The sequence below is a fragment of the Sceloporus undulatus genome, chromosome 4 (assembly GCF_019175285.1).
Source record: "Sceloporus undulatus isolate JIND9_A2432 ecotype Alabama chromosome 4, SceUnd_v1.1, whole genome shotgun sequence".
NCBI classification, from domain to species: domain Eukaryota; kingdom Metazoa; phylum Chordata; class Lepidosauria; order Squamata; family Phrynosomatidae; genus Sceloporus; species Sceloporus undulatus.
The window spans coordinates 228,694,179-228,715,366 of record NC_056525.1 but is presented as its reverse complement, the minus strand read 5'-3'; the positions used below and the strand labels follow the sequence as shown (position 1 = coordinate 228,715,366).

The window sequence follows — 21,188 nt, the reverse complement described above, 5'->3', positions numbered from 1 at the left end:
GTGAAAATTTGCACAGAATGTCTCAAATTACAAATAGCCTTCAAAAACTGTTGAGGTTTTCAAAGACTTTCTCACAGCAGGAAGAAAGCTGCTGAAATTACTACCTTCAAGAATATTAGTGAAGAATTACATTCCTACTTATAGCCTAGAGAGACACATGTCAGGAGATATGGCTGTTCAGATAACCTGGACCTGAGTCTTATGGAGCACTTTATGAAACACCTTGAATAGTGCCTGCTCGTGGACAAGTAGATTTGAAACAGGGGAGTTAAAAATTCTCTTTAACCACTTCTACTGGTTGTAGCATTTTGAACAAGTTGAAATTTTCAATCAGCCTTCAAAGGCAGAAACATATATACCATCTTATGTTAATCCAAATAAAATGTACTTATAGTTATGTATCATTGTGGCTAGTTCAGACATTTTCAAGAAGAGACACAGGAGGTACAATAGCTTTAACTGTGCAACTGTTCTATGAGCCACTGCCAAAATATGGGAGTCTAGGTTCAAGGGTGAATCTAGAAGTATAACCAAACTGTGAAGCTGTGAGTATAACCTTGAGTGTAACCCACATCCACCATACTCTATGTGATCTACCTTCCAATTGACCAGAAGCACCTCTTTCTGGTTTAGGTTTAGGTTAAGCTTCAGTAATGTATTATATTTGATCTTAACCAAAAAGCAATTCTTGAAGTTCAATACCACTCTATTCTGCTTTGGTCAGGCCTGGAATTCTGCATTCAGTTCTGGGCACCACAATTTCAAATGGGTTGTTGATAAGCTGGAACATGTCCAGAGGAGGGTGGGCGAAATGGTGAAAGAACACCCAAGCTGTGAGCTTGAGATTTCAGGGGGATTGTAACCCTGTCCAGTGCAAGCATAGTCCTTGTTTCTTGATCTGCCTTACAATTGACCAGGAGCACCTCTCTCTTGTCTGGATTAAGTTTACCTTCATCCAGTCCATCACCAGCAGGCACTGGTTCAGTACAGAGACAACTTCCTTGGAATCAGATGGAAAGGAGAAATAGAGTTGGGTGTTATCAATATACTGTTGATACTGCACCGAAAGCTCTGGATGACTTCTCCCTGCAGCCTCATGTAGTTGTTAAATAACATGGGGGATAAAACAGAAAGCTGTGGGACTCCACAGGCCAGCAGTCAAGGAGTCAAACAGGAGTCCCCCAACGCCATTTTCTGAGTTTCCCCTTCAAGAAAGGCTGGAATTTATCTAATAACACAGGACAAGCAGGCACTGAGATTACATCCTCTAGGCCCATGTCACCTACAGCATTCAAGCCAGAATGGATCTGACCAATTTTGTCTGCAAAGTGTCTTTTAAATTCTTCACAGATAGCCCTCTGTATCATCTTAATAGAGAAGTAGAATAACATATTTGCAAAAAGTAGACCTATGACTCCAACACTATCATTTTTATCTTTCTCCTGTTTGATTTTTAACCCCTTTGCCTGATGAAGAAGCCAGTGTAGTTCTGAAAGCTTGGATCTTGTATTTTGTGCATTTTGGTTGGCCAATTAACTTATAACTGTTTTGTGTATTTTGGATGTTGTTGCACTCATTGTATGGTTAACATAGCTATCACTGGATATGATCAATGTTCTATGTATTACTTTTTCTAAAGAAATCATTGAATGACAACATAGATATCCCCATGGCTTTAAGAAAATTCGGTATATTAAACACACTTCAGGTGAATCCTCTATAAATTACCATCACTGTTAACTCACTAACTGGCTATAGGAAGTACACTAATTGTATTTATTCTTTCAAGCTGAGTTTGCATTAACTTGGAAAATGGAAGGTTTTTCTCTGGACTTCTTTACCATGTATATAAATCTCCAGTTATTTCACTATCACATAAAGGAATAAAAATATCTTGTTTATTTTTATCTGTTGGGCAAGATTACATTTTTATTTTTATTTGGCTTTCAGGATGTTTTTTATTTTTAAAAAAATCCACAAAGGGGTTTTTGAAGGGGGAAAAATAAAATTTAAAAATTATATATATATATATATATATATATATATATATATATATATATCAGCATCTGAAAAATCTGAATGGTTGTCATTTTTGTTGCCAAAGATGAAAAAAATGTTGCCATATGCTGTACTTTACACCCCAATAGTTTTATCTCCCCTTTTAATCTAGAGATTGCAGTCAATTTATGTTCACTACTTCTTGCTCATGCTAAAGCCACAGTTTTTATCATGAAGTTTCACTTAGTAGTTTCAGTCATGTCCAGAGGAATGTACATTTATATAAGGAGAGTGAAATTTTGCAACCTATTGACATGAGTAATTTCAACCTTTGTACTGTATGAATTCAGCTTTATTATCCAGCATATTCAGGCTACCCTGTGCCTTCTTGACAGCCTGTTCTAGTTTCTCATCTGCTTCTGCTAGTCTGAAATTTGGCCTTATATACTTTTCAGCAAGTGTTTTTTTTTAAAAAAAATAGGTAGAAATACACCAATTTTAGGCACGTTTCAATGGAACCATGTTGCCACTCATTAGGTATTGCAGCATTTTCATTTCTTGCATATATACCTTTGTCTATATTACTAGCTTCTTGTTTACCATAAACTACACAATAGTGTTCTGCTAATATTAAGCACTAATTTTCTCTGGTGAACTTCCAGTATAGTAGATAGTTCTATCTTACTTGACAATTAACCCTTTGGCTTTGTTATCACAAGACAAAGCACACCATCGCAATTAACTTTTACCTTACAACAGTGTCTTTGCACTGCTCTTTCATAAATCAGAACCACCCACACCTGTCAAGTTCCACAGCTCAATGAACAGAACTTAATAGCAGCTGTTCCAGGCATCTGATGAAACAATATAATCACAATGTTGGGACATTGCTCTTTACTCATTCTAAGAAAGGTGATATCTTTCATGAACTGAAAATGCAGCATCTCTGTTTTTCATAACTTTGAATCTTTACTAATGAAAGAGATGATTGTTAAAATGAGATGTTCTGAATGATCAACTCCAAAAATATATTTTTAAATGTTATCAAATAATTAAATTAGTTCACTAGACTTTCATTTAACTTTTGTAGTGCTTTTAATCTGCATGGTTTTGTAACAGAAATTTCAGGAAACTTAGATTTCTAGGATTTTGCAGAGCAAGGAATTCACAAGAGGACCTAATAATTGAAAATCCATAAGTTTATTTCCAGTTGTCGACAAAGGAAAACATTGAACTCAGTGGAATTCAAGTTCCAAAAGCTGAGAACCCCGAACAAGACAAAATGGCTCTTTTTATATTATTCAAGACAAAGAGGCTTCTTCAATACACCTGATTGGCTAATTACAATTTAAACATACAGAATCCTTACAATCAGAACAGAAATACATGCATACATTAAAACTGCATCATCACACCTTACCCCCTCCTTTAGCCTTCCTTCTAACCTTGCTTCTGGATGTCCTTATCTCAGTAGTTTATGTTATGTCTTTCTACTGGTGCCAGCTCCCATCTAGGTCAAGATGCACTCACTATTCCTTTGCTCTAGTAACTCCAAGCCTTTATTTAAAAACTATCTCTCTGGCTGACAAAAGTGACTCCATCTTTCTATAGCTTTTATATTTCAAAAAGAAATTTCCACCACAGTTTAAAAATGTGGTTAGCTGCCTTGAATCTCATTATTGGGAGAAAGGCAGGATAAAAATGACTAAAACAATAATAAAAAATAATTAGGGAAAGTCAACTAGGGAAAAAAAGAGATAACACTTAATAAATAATAAAATAAAATTTTTATTTATACCCCGCCCTTCCAAAAGATCAGGGCGGCTTACAACTTATAAAACTTATACAACTTGTTACCTATGATCAGCTCAAGAGGGATGCTTTCTTCTTTACATTTTTCATGATCTGGTACTATGATATTTGTGTATTTATCATCTTATTTTATTTCATCATATTGATGTATGATATATTATCTGCCATGCTGCACATTTTCATTGATATGCCCTAAATTCAGGCCCACATGAGCATTTGGATGTGGATGCAAGATGTGTGGCCTGTGGGTCCCATATCCCTTGACCATTTCCAGGGTGTTCTGCAAAGCTGGAAGAATCCTATTCATTCCTTCTGCACTTCAGCTGAGCAGATGCATTGCAAGGAATAAAACACTGCTTTGGCAGTAGTATTGAGTCGAGACAGTGTTCTCATTGGGCATTGTTGGGAGATGGATGAGAGAGGTAAAAGGATATTCCAGTTCTCCAAAGAATATTGTCTTCCTGCCACTAGTAGTGACAGAGACCATTGATTTTGTGGGATTTTCTTACAACTCCCTGACATTAAAATAGTTATAGGAGTGAGTGGTACGTGAATGTTTAATGTTTGTGCTTGAATACCTTATGTCTTCATCTGGCTAGACGAAACCATCAGAGTGATTGTGCCAGCTTGGATCAGATTTTTAAAAGCTGTGAGGAAAGTCCAACTACCTTTACAATAATGAAGTGGTGGAGGAAGCTTGTCCACCTTTGTCTTCAATTAGAAATGTGCCGCCCATGAGGAGAACCTTTCTGTGCCAGAATCTCCCAATAAAAGGGAACTTGGAAAGAGAAAATGGAGCTAAAAAGAAGCTTAAGGCATTTGTGCCCTTTCTCAATTAAAATGAATGAAAACTTTTTTTTGAATTCCAAAATTATTTTACATTAGTTGGCCCATGGAGACAAAAATATCAGAATACCAAAGACTTTACCTTTTACTCAACACCACATAATTCGGCCTCTAGAATTGACATGTTTCTGATTTTGAAAGGATTAATGAAAGATATAAAAGAAGCACAAATAAAGATAAACAAAATTTCGGATCATAATCAGATAACACTGGATATAAAACAGCCAAGAAAAGAATTCACTTGGAAACTAAATGAAAACATAATAAAAGATAAAAAGAAGCAAAAACAATTTAAGCAAGAAATAAATAGATATTTCGAAGAGAACAAAACACAAAACATGAAGACAACAATAATATGGGACACATCAAAGGCGGTTTTAAGAAGAATATTGATGAAAAGAGAATATGAAAAAAGAAAGAAAGAAAAAAGGGAAATCCAAGAGATATTGCAGGAAATCCAGGAAAAAGAAAACAAAATAATAGAAGAACCAAAGAATAATAAGAAGAAAAACAAACTTACCTTATTAAAAAAAGAGACTGGAAATGAAGTTAACGGAAGAATTAAGTAAAAAGATGAAATACATCAATCAGAGACGGTTTGAATTTGGCAACAAAGCGGGTAAATTTTTGGCGTACAAAGTAAGAAAAAAAGGAAAAGAATATAATATTAGAATTACAGGAAGATGGAAAGAGATACTCAGAGCAAAATAAACTGAAGAAAATTATACAAAATTACTACAAAAAGTTATATAGAGAAACTGAAAATAAAGAAAATAAGGAACAGGAGATACAGGAATACTTGAGTAATATTAAGGAAATAGAATTAACAGAAAATTTAAAAGAAATACTAAACAAAGAGATAACAGAAATGGAAATCAGAGAAACAATAAACAAAGCCAAAAATGGAAAAGACCCGGGACCGGACAGATTTTCAATAGGATATTACAAAATATTTATGGAGGAATTGATAAAACCATTAAACGAAGTGTTTAATGAAATAATTAAAGTTGGAATACCTGAGACGTGGAGAGAAGCACATATAATATTAATCCCAAAAGAAGGAAAAGACACATCATTACCTCAAAATTATAGACCCATCTCTCTACTAAATGTGGATTATAAAATTTTTGCAAACATATTGGCAGAAAGAATTTAAAAAGTAATGGTAAATTGGATAAATAAAGATCAATGCGACTTCCTCCCAAAAAGATATATAAAACAAAACATAAGAACAGTGGTGGATTTGATAGAGTATTACGACAAAAACCCAGGGAAAGAGGCAGCGATGTTATTCATGGATGCAGAGAAGGCATTTGATAATCTGAATTGGTCATTTATGAAGAATTTAGTGGAAAAACTTAAATTAGGAGGGAGGATAACAAAATGGATAAATGAAATTTATAAAGAGCAAGAAGCGAAAATCATAGTCAACAATCAGAAAACTGAAACATGCAAAATAACAAAAGGTACAAGGCAGGGTTGCCCATTATCTCCTCTTTTATTTATTTTGTGCTTAGAAGTGTTATGTAACAACATTAGAAAAAACAAGAAGATAAAGGCCATGAGAATAAAAGGAGATGACATCAAATTAAGAGTATATGCTGATGACGTCGTGTTAATAATAGAAGACCCAATCAATACAACACCAAAAGTTCTGGAGTTAATTCAAAAATTCGGCTCAATTGCAGGTTTCAAAACAAACAAAGCAAAACCAGCCTTCCTAACATTCAATATGAATAAGAAAAATCAGGAAAAAGGTCAAGGAGAAACTGAAAAAATGGGAGACTATGCAATTATCATTAACAGGGAAAATTGCATTAATAAAAATGAGTATATTACCCAAAGTTATATTTTTACTCCAGAATTTACCTATTATAACTAATGAGAGGATATTCACGGAATGGAAAAAAGATATATCTAAATTCATTTGGGTAGGAAGAAAAAGCCGAATTAAATGGAAATCACGAATTGATGTTAAGGCAAGGGGAGGATGGGCATTACCAGATTTTTCAAAAATATTTTCACACCTGCTGTCTTGATTGGTTAAAAGATTGGATAATGTTAAAAGAGGATAAATTACTAAATTTGGAAGGTTTTAATCTAGTATTTGGGTGGCATGCTTATTTATGCTATGGGAAAGTGGACCAAAACAAACAATTTAAGGATCATATAATTAGATAAGTTTTATTGCAGATCTGGGAAAAATATAAAAGGAAAATATATATAAAATGCCCATTATGGACTTCCACACATGAGGCTTTTGTTAAAAGAGATAAAATAGAGATAAAAAACTGGTTGAGATACAAGGATATTTTGAAGAGGCAGAAGGGGAAATTAAAGTTAAGAAATCAAGAGGAAATGTTGAAAGAAGGGATAAAAATTAATTGGTTTACATATTTTCAAATTAAAGGTTGTTATGAAAGAGATTGTAGAGAAAGAGGAATTATGGAAAGCAATAATGAAATGGATGAAATACTACTAAATGAAAAAACAGGCTCTATTTCAAGATTATATAAACTGTGTATTAAATTACAATTAGAAACAGAGGTGATAAAAACAAATATGTTGGAATGGGCAAAAAATATAGGACATAATATACCCCTTGAAAAATGGGAAAGGGCATAGGGAAATGATCTGAAATTCACAGTATGTACAAACATAAAAGAGAATTTTATGAAAATGTTGTATAGATGGCACCTCTCACCTTCCAAATTGGCTAAAATATATAAAAGTAAAGAAAGTAAATGTTGGAAATGTGGGGAGGGGGAAGGGAACTTATTATCACATGTGGTGGACTTGCCCAGCCATTCAAAAATTTTGGAAAGGGGTTCAAAAATTATTCAAGAAATCTACAAAGTAAATGTCAAATTAACCCCAGAAACTTACTTGCTAAATATGATCGAAGAAAAAGAGATAAGAAAATATTTGAAACCAATACTATATATGATTTCGACAGCCCATATTACAATTGCAAAAGGTTGGAAAGGTGAAAGGCCACCAGAAATAGATGATTGGTTAATCTAAACTTTAGATATTATGGAGATGGACAGTTTAACAATGTATTTAAAAGGAGAAGAAATAGATTCAGAACATATCTGGATTCCTCTTCAAAATATTGTTTAGAAAGATGGAAATGACGTGACCAGATTTGGAATAAAAGATATAAACTAAGATACGTTAAGAAATTCTAGAAGGATGCAAGAGAGAACAAGAGACACCATTAAGTAATATATGGATACTCAAAGTGTAATAGACTGATGATGTTATTAGTAAAACAAACATATGCACTTTTTCTAAGAGTAGCAAAAGCGAAAACTTTTAAAATAGTGAGAAGAGGATGCAATCGATAGATTTTGTTTTGAGGAATACAGAAGAATAGCTAAAACATGGACTGCTTATTAATTAATATCCGGAAGTAGAAGATCTAAACAGGGAACTGGGGGGGGAGGGATGTAAATATGTATGTGTTGCTATGTTTTGTAAATAATCTGTTTGTGTTATTGTTAATATTTCAATAAATATAAAAAATGAATGAGTTTGATGTAATATATGTATTCCACTAGAACTGGGGGGAAAAGAAGAGACAAAAATCTGAAGCATCCAATCGAATCCATGGCGGGGGGGAAACCCATCTTTAAGTGCTTAGTGTGTGGCAGTTTTCTATTTTGGAGAAAATTCCTTTCTGTGTGAAAAATAATATTCCAAAGCAGAAATATTAATTCCTGCACAAAAATGCTGGTTTGCATATACTTTCCACCCCTACATTGGATCACTCTGTGTTCTAGTGCAAATAATTCCTTCAAGGCAGAGAGAAAGTGTCATTTGGCTCCAAGGGCCCTGTTCCAAAAGCCAGACATTCAAAAATAAGCATCTCCTTTTTCATTTTTTAAAAAAATACTTTTCTATTAAAATTACAAAATACCAACTCTAACCATCACATACACCATTTTTATCTCATATTGAATGTTCAGTCCAACATTCTGTATCATCAATTATCATGTTAAAAAAAAAACCTTCTAATAAAATCTATCTCTCACCGAGATGTTTATCTCATATTTTATCACATACAGTTGGCCCTCCATATCCACAGATTCTCTGTCCATTAATTCAACCATCCACAGCTTGAAATTATTGTTTTAAAAAATATATAAATTCCAAAAGACAAACCTTAGATTCTGACATTTTATATAAGGGACATCATTATACCACTGTATTTAATGGGACTTGAGCATCCACAGGTTTGGTATCCATGGAGGTGCTAGAATGAAACACTAGCAGATACCAAGGTCCACTGTATATATTCAAACATCCTACCAGTTTGTGTGGAATTTGTAAACTGTTCAATTTTTTGAATTTCCCCTGTTTAAACTATAATTGCAATGGGCATTTTTTTCTACCAGCAATGACTTTGACATTATTTTCCCACTGCGACTATATCTAGGGCCTTTAAAAAAAAATCCCTCAAACTACTATATCCTTTCCATCTACCTGTGGCATAACTATCCTGGCACAGCCAATGGGGACTCCAACCATTTCTTCCCTTTCTGTTTACAAGTGGGAACAGTATAAAAACCCTTTCAAAGGCTTGGTTGTCTTGGTAACTGACTGACATTTGTGACCCTATTAAATGTTTTTCCCTCTCCTTTTCTTCTCTTAGGTTATCTGGAATGAATATACCACCTCCAATTATCAGCAACAAAAACTGGCTAAGACTTCATTTTGTAACAGACAGCAACCATCGATATCGTGGATTTAGTGCTCCTTATCAAGGTATATTTAATGAAAACCATTTTCCCTTCACAACTGAGAAAGGTATTTTATAAATGTAACTGTACCCTTCCCTTTTCTTTACAAAAAAAAAAAAAAGGGGGGGGGGGAAGGAGTCCTTATCTGTTACAGCTGAATAGTTCAAACATGCATAAACTATAATTCTCCTACAGTGGGAATAACAAGCTAGTTGCAAAATTACAGTATTGACTATAGTGTTTTCTTGCTATGCAAATGTTGAACATTTAACTAAAATTTAGATAACAGAGCAACTTATGCACAAGCATTTCTAAATATCACTCAAGTGTATCATTGCTTACTGTAAATTTTGAGGGCAGTCTAGCTTTGCATAATCTCAGCATCACCAAATGGAATTTTCGTCAAGTATAATTCATTTCATTGCATGCAGTACTTCTTTGTGTACATTAAGCTGTTATAGTATTCTTATTAACTGTGTCATTATTGTTTTAAATGAACAAGCATATTTTGAGAAAACAAAACACAACTGCTGGAACAAGTTTATTGAAAATATTAAATCCTGGTTACACACACATGCATGCACACACAAGAATTAATGAATTGATATATACATATTTAGAGTAATATTACCTTTTCTTTTCAAAACCATTTTTTTTTTGGTAAATATATTTTAGTCTTTTTTTTTTTGAGTGCTAAATCATTACTGGAGAGATGGGGCTGAACTTCTGCAGCTTTCCACAGGCCAGAAGATGCTGAGAGCGAAGTTCTTCCCATGTCAGTTTGGGCCCAAACAAGACAGCCAAAATAAAGCTGCTTTGGGTCACTTTGGAGGTATGCTGTTTAAATGACACACGCATCTTAAGAGGCCAGAAGCTGCACCAAAGCTGTGCTCCAGTCCTTAGGACTGCAAGGTGGCTTTGGCATGGCTTCCGGCCTCTTAGGACACATGCATCACTTAAACAACATACCTCCAAAGTGGCCCGAAGCAGCTTTATTTTGGCCTGTCTGTTTGGGCCATTTGATTAGCAACCAGACTTTGCTCCTCCTCACTTTTTTTCTGCACTTTCAACTTTAGCCATTGATTTGAAGGGTCTGACTAGATTCTGGGATTATGATTTAGTCAGCATCTACAAATATGGGATGGATGAGAGGCTTGCTGATGTGGCTGAGCCTGAGCCATCTGGGTGACAGGGTTCGATGATTGCAGAGGTGACAGCAGGCTTTTTATATCTTCTGTGCCCATAAGGTGGGTTGCAACAGCAGCATTTTTTGGTGCACAAGAGTGATGTAACATTACCTCTGGCCACCATTCTGGCCGATTTTCACCTTTTTTTCTTTTGTGACTTTCAGGGTGGAGTGGAGACTACTAGGGGTTGGAGAAAGCAAACCATCTTTTTGTTGCCTTTGGTAGCCTCAAGGAATTTTTGAAGTGAATAAAATAACCAAAAATTGCCCTCAGATATTTTTTTTAAAAAATGTTAAACATTTTAAAATTTTGGAGGTTTCTGGAGGAGGCAGGCTTCAGTCACAACATATAGGGTTTTCAAAGGTTGTACTTTCCCTGTTCCTGCTCTATGGGCTCTTTAAGGTACACTCTTCAGGAAACAGTTGACTCTTTGTTTTTTTACATAGTTTTTTTGTTTATCTTTGCACACAATAATCCAGACTTTATTTAAGAGATCTTTTCAGATCTGTGGAACTCAATATCAGCAGCTCTTTGCAGAAATAGTCCCTGTTAATATTTTTGTTTTTATACTCTTTGGGAATTTCAACTCATCTGCCATCCATTCTCAAAAAGTAATTAAAGCAGGCTGCATGCAGTATGTAGAACATATTTCAACTTGAAAGCCATGAAAAGTCAGAAATGTACTTAGAAAGTCTTTATGGGTGTTCATGTTTGTCCCTGGATAGCATATTAAGGTTGGGAATGAAAAGATAAGTATATTTTATATTTTAGTGTATTTTTTATAGTTGCATACATTGACTTCTCTAAGTTGGGGTTTGTAAAGAATGAACCTTAGAATTGCAATAATCTAAATGCTTACTTGTGTCAGAATTGCTATTGACTATAAAGATACGGTTTGCATGAATAAATTTAATTGTATCAGTTTGGATTTTACTATTGCATATATATATATATATTGCGCACACATTTATAGAAAGCAAAAGAAAACACTGTCAGAGAAAATTCAAGAGCTCTTGTTAATTAATATTTTTTAAAGTAGAAAATTCATTCATAGGAAACTTCACTCAGCATTTATAAATACAAGTTTATTTGTAGCATCATACATATTATACTGAACAGTCAATGGTAGCATAGACAATGTCCTAGACTATACTTTCCCCCCTCCACTTTCTGAGAATAGCTAAGTGACAACTTTAATTAAACTGAGTGTGGTAGATACTCTCTTTCTCTTTCTCTTTTACATAGTCTCTAATATAAATACAAAGTCCCTATAAAATGATCAGAGCTAAATTAATCTGACAGTCCATGATATCAACATTTTAAAATATTAGGCAAGATGTGAGCTAAAATGTCTTTATAGTCTTAATCATCAAATTGCAGAACAGTTGAAGAGCCCCACCACTACCATTATAACTAACTTTATGAATATAGTTCCTCCCCATTAAAACAAAATGGAAACATGGATTTAATGCAATGCAGAAGTGGTTGGGCTTCTACATTTTGATTCCACTAAACTCAAATATGTCCATCGTAGGGCTGGCCAATGCTGTATACAGACACAATTGCAAGCATTGTTCAGTGTGATTAGTATATTAATTAGCTGAAACTCTAGCTGTTTGATCAATGTGAGGCTAATTTTAATCAGTGGAGTTTAATGTTAAAGGGTTATATTTGTTTTAGTGTCCACATTGCATGAAACTGGATTGCTCCTTCTAATACATCAATTTTCTTTAAAAAAAAATCTAAGGGTAAAACTATACTAAGTTTTAGCTTGTAGAGTAAATAGTCTACGGCTGTCCCTGAAAAAACTGGGAAGGCATCTGCTCTTTTTGGTCAATAGCATGGTAAGCATCTTCTCCTTCTCCTTCATGTTCATGTTTAAAAGCTTCAGGATTGGGGCAATTTACATTTAAAATCCCTCCTCTTCCCTCAGAGCTTTAATATTGGGGAGGTGACACAATTGTCACCAATGAAAGTGGACATTTTCTTGAGCCAAAATCATGGATTTTGATGTGAAATCCTCTTGTCATATTAAAGTATTTGGTACATTCAGACTGGCTCACTAACAGCCTGCCTGACTTGGGAAATCCTACCACTAGCAATGCTACTGGCAGCTTAGACTGTTGTTTCACAGGAGCACACAATTCAACTGCCACATGGGGGAAAAAACAGTGCCATGATATAAGTGCTTTACCAAAAATTTTGCAAGTTTTTGTTTTCTAATACAAAATGAAATGCTTCTGATAGCGCATTAGTGTTTCAGGAAAACTCTGCTTAGTGGTTTTTAGCATCTTTGGACCTGTTTAAACCCTATTTATGATGCAGTACACAAGGGTCTAAAGTGCTGTGCTGGCACCGTACTAGGGTTAAGGGACCGTGTGGCAACCGCACAGTCCCTAACCCTAGTACGTTGTGGCACTGTAACATGGGTTGCTTCCATTGTGACATGATGGACGCATAGCATCCACATGTCATGCCACATCTGTGATGTCATGAGTGTGCCATTGGTGCAATCGTGACGTCCACCCTGCAGGGCAAAAAAACTCATTTTTCATGGGTTCTTTTTCCTCCACAGGGAAGCAGCATGGTTTGGTGGCTGCAGCTTCCCTGTGGAGGAAAAACAGGTGCCGGCAGGCCTCCCTTTTTGGGAGGTCTGTAGCACGCCAATGCTATTTTTATGTGCCATTTAAAATGCTTTTTAATTATTGCTTAATTTACCCACTGAATCTGGAATCACAAGATGAATGTAATGACAGATCCGCTGTGTGAGAAGATCACTGAGGATAAGCAGAAACTTAACATTGCTGTCTCTCTCCATGAAGCAGAGGGAAAAGGTCTCTGTTGGTCAGCCACACTCTGCTGTTGCCCTTTAAGACTCAATATCACTGTTATCATAATTGTGCATGATTAATTAGGGCAGACCATTTCATCATTTACCCAAGAAATTGGTTGTGTCTAGATGGGTGGGAATGAGTGTGTAAGAGAAGACTATAAACTGATGCTCTGCCTTCCCAATCTTAAGTTATCAGACACACATAGTACAGAAGAAGTTATGGAAAGGGGCCACAGAATACAAGGGATGTCAATGTTCTTGCCACTTATGTGTGCCCCAAAAAAGGGAGGGGGGAAAACAAAATCATTTGTAAAAATAGGAAAACAAAAGAAGATAGAGAATTGCATATAATTGTATTTAATGAATGAATATGTATATATGCAAATTTCAAAAGAACTAATACAATTTAATAAGGAATGTAATACATCTTGTCCCAGCAATGAAGGCTATATGCTTATTCATTCTGCTCTCTCAGTCAATAACTACAAGGTTCTTGCTTTTCTCTCTTGTGGTTTAAAAATGTTTTCCAAAATGTTCTTCAACAGGACTGCCCATCAAACAGGGTTATGTCCTCTAAACTAGAATCATAGAATTTTAGAGTTGGAAGAGATCGCAAGGGCCATCCAGTCCAACCCCCTGCCATGCAGGAAATCTAAAGCAAAGCATCTCCGACAGATGGCTATCCAGCCTCTGTTTGAAGACCTCTGAGGAAGGAGACTCCACTCCACTCTGAGGAAGTGTGTTCCACTGTTGAACAGCCCTTACTGTCAGAAAGTTCCTCCTAATATTGAGGTGGAATCTCTTTTCCTGGAGCTTGCATCCATTGTTCCAGGTCCTAGTCTCTGGAGCAGCAGAAAACAAGCTTGCCCCCTCCTCAATATGGCATCCCTTCAAATATTTAAATAGGGCTATCATATCACAAACGTAGGATGGTTAGCATTCTATACTGAGATTAAATTATGCAAGAGAATACAGAATGAAGCCTTAACAATTAGGTTTAATAATAGTATATTAGTGTAACAACTAAAAAGCGACAATTGCATTTCAAAGATATATATCCCACTACAGAAAGTATTAGTCTCTCCTTAGGTGGCAATATTTACTTTTCCTTCTACAGAAAATAAATCTCTCTCTTTTCTTTTTTTTTTTAAAAAGCATAACCAATGAATAAAAATAAATTTTAAAAAATCACAAACAGTTGTAAATAAATCATCTGTTAATTAACTCTGTCAGTTTAAATAAAGAGTCTCTATAGAAGTGTGTCCTCTTAAGGTCTAATTTATAATATTAATATGAGAGAATTATCTCTTTCTCAGCGCCATGGCTCCAAGATCATGAAACCTAGACCCACTTTTTTCAGGGGGATATATATGGTCTTTCAAAATTTTTCAAAATTAGTGCAAAATTAAACTGTAGCCAGAGAATTCAGCAGGCAAAGTTATAGCAAGCACAAGCAGTTGTATTCTGTAGATTTTTCCCCAATGGGAAAGGAAGAAGGGAGTCTTCATGCTGCTTGAATGGCTACTGGCATTATTTGGGGGGCGGGGTGGAGAATACAAGCACTTAGTGCAGTGCAAACTTTCATCATGAGAGATAAGGTCTCCTACTCAGCAAGCTATAGATTAAGTTTTCTTGTATAGGAATGATATGAGGTGCCTAAAAACACTCTATTCTAATATTATGTTTTCCCATCATTGGATTTATCATTTTCAGATGTTTGTACTGGATCCCTGCATCCTAGAATCATAGAGTTAGAAGAGACCACAAGAGCCATCCAGTCCAACTCCCTGCCAACCCCCTACCCCAACTCAAGACATCTAAGGCAGATAAATGAGACAAGAAACTATCAATCATGGTAGAAGTTCCTTTGAAGACCTGGATTTCTGACTAGAGGTCTTCATGTGGAGTCTGGACATCCATATCGTTGGAGATTATCTGTGTCGGGGTTTTCTATATATAGCATAGAGTATATATATTAACCTGCAAGATTGGCAGGTCAGCAATTCAAGGCTCAAGTGCCATGTGTTGCAATGAGTTCCCATCACTAATCCCAGCTTCTGTTAACCTAGCAGTTCGAAAGCATGCAAAAGCAAGTAGATACATAGGTACCACTTCTGTGGGAAGTTAAACAGTGTTCTCTGCAGTCGTGCTGTCCACATGACCCACAGAATAATCTTTGACAACACTGGCTCTTTGGCTTAGTAACAGAGATGAGCACCACCCCCTATAGTCAGACACAACTTGACAACCTTGTCAAAGGAGAATATCTTTACCTTTATAAATATACAGTATAAAGGTATATGAACTATGCTCTTCTACAAGTTTCAATCCTAGGTCAGACAGACATGCTTGATAAGGCTGCATGTTCTGAACTTTCTGAGTGAGAGGAATACATGTTGTGCTCCAGAATCCTTGTGCTGAGGTTTTAAAAAATGTTTTAAAATTGCACATGGAAAAATGCAATTTTCAGATATGCCAAAATATATTTCTTTAAACCATGTTGTAGTTCATGCAGCAAATGCATTTGAGTTTTGAGTGCAATTTAAAATATGCATGCAAGCAAGCATATATTTCAGTGAAAGAAAGCAAAGATAGGGATAGATCTTGATCACAAAACACACATACAAGGAATTGAGCATATGCTATGGAGATGGTAAAGGGATAATATTTGCAGATGCAGAGTTTATAGACTTGCAAATACTTACTTTCAGCTCTGTGTCTCTTCCTGCAGTCTATGCTACCAAAAGCAGTGATTTTGGTGTAGATTTTGATGGATATAGAACTCCTTCAGACTAGACAAGTGGTTATGAAAGTAGTCTCTTTAGAAACAATATTGTGAGTAAATGAGCAGCCATCAGCTCTAATAGTGTTTTATAACTATATGATTTTATTTTATAAAATTTGTTAAGGATTCACCAACGGTAAAAGAAAATTGATCATACAGTTAGTTGCTTTTTTAGTTTAATCAAGATGAAATAATTGAGTATGAAGTCGTTTTAATGTCTGAGTTTTGTGCTTGCTTGAACATGTGGCAAAACAACAACAACAACCATGAAGAGTTAATTCCTGAAAATAATTTTAAATAATTGTACCAATGTATCACAGTTTAGAACTGCAAAACTCATATGGGAATATGAAATGTACATTAGCTGTAGCAATAACAGTTTCATTTTGTACTGCTTCATTCTGCACTAAGCAGTCTCTAAGTGGTTTACAACTGTAAGCTTATTGCCCCCAACAAGCTGTACTGATTTTAGTGATCTGGGAAGGATGCAAGGCTGAGTTGTGTAGGATTGAACTCACAACTTTGTGGCTTGTGAATGAATGGCTGCAGTACTGGCATTTAACCACTGTTCTACCAAGGCATTTTTTTTCTGTAGCAGGAAATTGCTCTACAGGATTAAGTTGTGCTGCCTTTGTTTTACTGTGTTTATAGTAACAGCCTGGATTGGGTCATTTGTACCCAAAATACTGTAAGCCATATGTGTAATGATGAGCTAATAGTTTAATATAAAAATAAGCATTGAAACAAATTTACAAACAGTGCTGCTCTTATTTTCAAACATACAAAATGAAATGAAATGGATGTTTAGTTAAAGATAACAAAGCAACCTTAGATTTAAAATGCTATTTAATTGACATGTTCCATATTGTCTCATAAGAATATCTTGTAGTTAATCATTGACTGAAATACTTACTATTTTGTTTTGTTTTTCATTTGTTTTCCATTTGCTTCCTCTTTGTCTTCTTTGCAGCTCAAGAGTTTTAAGTAAACCTGAGAAATAGGGGAAACTAAGGCCTGTTACAAACGGGCCAGAAAGTATGCGCAGAGCGCGTACTAGGGTTAGAAAGGGGCGGTGCTTCTGCACCCCTAACCCTAGTGCGCGCTCTGCGCACACAAAATGGCAGCGGCCGTTCCACACAGCCGTCGCCATGAGGACGTCATGACCGCGCCGCCTCTATACGGGGTGGCGCGGATGCGAAGTCCTCGCTCCGCGCCAGGGCGCTTAGTGCGCCCTTAGTGCAGAGCAGGAAGGAGCTCCGTTTTGGAGCTCCTTCCTGGTTTGGTCCGCTGGGCGCAGCCTTCACATGGCTGCACCCAGTGGACCAAAGTAGAAAGGGGCCAAGCGGCCCCTTTCTCCTCCTCCCCGCAGCCGCGGGGTGTCCTTGGGGCTTGAAGCCCCAAGGACACCCCTTTCCAGGCTGCAGGGAAGGGGCCTTTTGCCACTTCCCCGCAGCCTGAAAAGCGGCGGATCGGGGCCTCAGCGGCTGCCGCTCTGGACGCTGAGGCCCCGATACCCCGGGGGTCTGTAACCCGCCTCAGAGTTTACAGCTTTTCTGTGGTCAGTCTAGCGATTACCTTAATATTATAACATTTACACAGGGCAGTTAACAAGGCTGGTCTGAGCATAAAATGTCATAAAATAGCAGATTTTTAAAGCCAAATTCTACACTTTTACAGAACTTACTTTTCTTCAGATGGCATTATTAGAAGTGCAATGGGATTCTTTCACTAACTTCACACTTAGTCAGAACTTACACTTGAACAATTATCATACTCCCATCCTTGCAAACTTCTTTACATAGAGGTTTCTGTTGCAATAGTGGTAACAGCAAACTTTCTCCATCACTCTTTTCCTGGCTGTAGTGACTCTGACTGTAGCAGTGGTAGATACAACAGGTTTATAGGTTCTTTCATCACAGGGTCCTTATCATCAGGACCATAGCTGTAGTGTCAATCTGCATTCCGTCCATAAAAGAAGGAAGGAAAGAGTTACCTATCTCATGTTGTGCTTCACACCTTTTGCAGCAAGAGAAAGGTGTGTGGGTGGCCCACTGGTGGGAAGTATACATTCTTCTCTGTGTTCATTATGGTTGCATTACGGTGGAAGAAAGTATTACAGTATTCCAAACTTTGTTTTCTGAATCTTGCAAATATAAAATTTAATGACATTGGCAAGAATACTTGATGAATAATATGGGTCAAAAAACCAAAATGAAGTTGTGTTATCATAAGAATAAGCAGAGTGCCATAATTGTAACTTAACTCTTACACAATTACATTGTAAAATATGTTTTTCATCAGAGAAGGAAGGGACATTAACCTAGCATTTCCTAAAATGTGTGAATAAAAGAGTTGGCTATCAAGTAGCCTTTGATACAACCAAAGATATTTTGTACCAAGACTATCCATACTCATTCAGACATAAGGAATGCTGGGTTTAAAGGAATGTGTGTGCAAGAAAGTGTTTGTAGAGCTACCCTTGTGTTAGTAGAAATGACCATTGAATTTAATAAGACTTCTGAATGGCCATTCCAATCCTCCTGGGATGTCGGGAGGATTTGGGTCACTATGGCTTCATAGCAAGATGCAAAATAATTACAGCACTGCTGAGACTTCAAGAGGCTCTTAGCAGATCCCAGCGTTGATGTAATCAGTATGTATCTACCTATGGGGCAGAACAAACGGGCAGGAAAATGTGGCTCGATCATGCTGTTTCCCAAACCAGGTCAAAACCCTGCTGCCTGCACAGACTGCTCCTAAGATGCGCTGAATAAGCATGGGCCAACTGCATGGTGCGGCATTAAGCCGAGCCAGTGGATAACTTTCTTTGTTGCCTGCCCACCATATATGCACACCATTGCAGAATTGCAGCACTTGCAACCTCCAAGTACCTCTCCATCTGCCCAGATGCCATTGGATGCCTCCCTTTTGATCAGCCACACAGTCACACATGTGATGTTCTGCCAGTACAGCAAAGATGCACATTTTTCACCCTGAGCCAGACTGCCCCAGCTTTTTTTTTTTTTTTTTTTTTTGCTCTGATTTTTAGTCCCAGAGTGCAGCTTCAGTCTGGGTCATGCATCATCTAAATGCCCCACCTTCAAAGCAGCTTGAAACCATTTTATTTAGCCTTCCTGTTTCATCCCTCTGAGTACATAGCCAAGATGTTTCTCCAGTCCTTCTCACTCTCCATTAGACACAGAATATTAGGCTATGCTGAGCCATACAAGATTGCAACCAATATTTGAAATTCCACACAAGTAAGATGGATGTCTTTCTTGAGAGTGCTGCTGAGAGGTTAAGCAGTATATAAAGCTAGGAAATATCAACCTGGGTGACTCAGCAATAATAATATGCTTGTCTCCATAGAAGCAGAAGTGGGTTAGGAGAATTTTTATTGTGAACACATATGAAACATGTGTCCTGGGAAATCGGCCAAGAAGGCTGATAACACACAGCTCTAAACAATGTGCAAAACTTAATGCAGTCCAGCAAAGCAGGCAAGTGAGTCCAAGAGTACAAACCAATAGAGTTGTCAGAGATTGGAAGACCAGGGTTCCAGAGAGTGACAAGATGTTTAGGCAAATCCAAGGTCAAGAAGTCCAGGGAGATAAGGCAACCAGCAATCCGAGGAGCAGGGTTTCCAGACAGGAAACAAGGGATGTCAGGATCAAGCATGCTTTTGCAAGGAAGCTCAGATAATCTCTGACACTGAGGCAGGCATTCTGCACCTGTTTAAATTTCCAAGCTGCAGGAATCCAGCTGCGCCTGACTATCTCGGCGGTTTTGATAAAGCCTCCTTAAACACCAGAGTCCCTCCCTTTCTGTTTGTTGCTGGTTGAATGTAGGTGCTGTAGTTGCTGCTGTCTCGTCTTCTCCATCCATGCTCTGTTGCCAGGAGACTTGGCTGCTTAGCCTCCTTGGAAGCTGGCAGGGGCAAACTAGGGCCAGGTTCAGGCTCAACTTCTAGCACAGGTCCAAGTTGAGGCTCTGGCTCAGCCACTTCATCCTCCTCATCCTCAGCCTGGCTGGACATGGCAACATGTGGGAAGGCAAAGATTTAAAAATATTAAATTTGCATGTAGCAAAATAGGGACATGGACACTGTCAGAAGAGACAAAAGGAAAAGGTTACTCTTAGAAGAAGGACAAAACAAGGCAATTATTTTGCCTTAGAAAAATATCATTAATATATCAATATAAACCTCAGTGGGAGTAGTGACTAAGGTGCGTTATAGACAGTCCCATGAGGCGCTGTCATTACGCGCGAGAGGCGGCGCTTCCTGATGTGCCTTGCCCCTCGCGCGTAATGACTACATCAAAATGGCAGCGGCCGTTCCACATGGCCGCCGCCATTTTGACATAGCGGACGCTCTGTGTCCACACTTTGCACAGCGGAAGTGACGCTGCGAGTGAGTGCTTTGGCACTTGTGGCATCTCTTCCGGGCCGCAGGAAGGAGCACAAAAATCGCACTCCTTCTTTGCAGCGTCCGGGAACCGCACCATTTGGCTGCTGTGGTTCCCGGACGCTGCAACCGGCTGCAGCGTGAGACTGCCCCTTCTGGGCCATCTGTAACACAGACACCTATGATTGCCCATTTTTACTTTTAAAAAATGAAGTCAGCCTTCTGTTAAAATTATTTATTTATGCTTGCTCAAATTTATGTACCGATTTTAACAAGAGCAAGGCAAATAACAGTGTACAAAAACGCAAAGTTCTAGTTATATATGTTACAGATAGTTAATAGTCAAAAGCTGTGCAATAACAGACATGTGAGGGGGATGTGGTACCCAAAGAATAGGGCAAAGTTCTTTTCCATTTTTGTTGTTTCAAGGCTTTGCATCCTTTTAGATAAAGAGTTATGCAAGTAGTATGGCCATGATAAAGTGGATGTAATATGATAAGAAAACAGTCGAAGTCTGCCTTAGATATTTGAGTCACATATTTTGTGGTTTCAGCCCATTAACTTTGTTCAGTTTTAG

At 37.2% G+C, this 21,188-nt stretch overlaps 1 protein-coding gene across 6 annotated transcripts in view; it reads left to right on the top strand.

Annotated features, from left to right (window-relative positions):
- The window catches only part of LOC121928362 (CUB and sushi domain-containing protein 3), an 810,382-nt gene that overhangs the window by 429,850 nt on the left and 359,344 nt on the right, over positions 1-21,188 (top strand). For all 6 annotated transcript variants that reach the window (XR_006103494.1, XM_042462948.1, XM_042462947.1 and 3 more), the window contains exon 6: positions 9,314-9,426. Coding sequence is in view for 5 of the 6 variants with exons in the window: in XM_042462948.1 (XP_042318882.1) it covers positions 9,314-9,426 (113 nt within the window). In the remaining variant the exon portion in view is untranslated. The remainder of the gene's footprint in view (positions 1-9,313; positions 9,427-21,188) is intronic.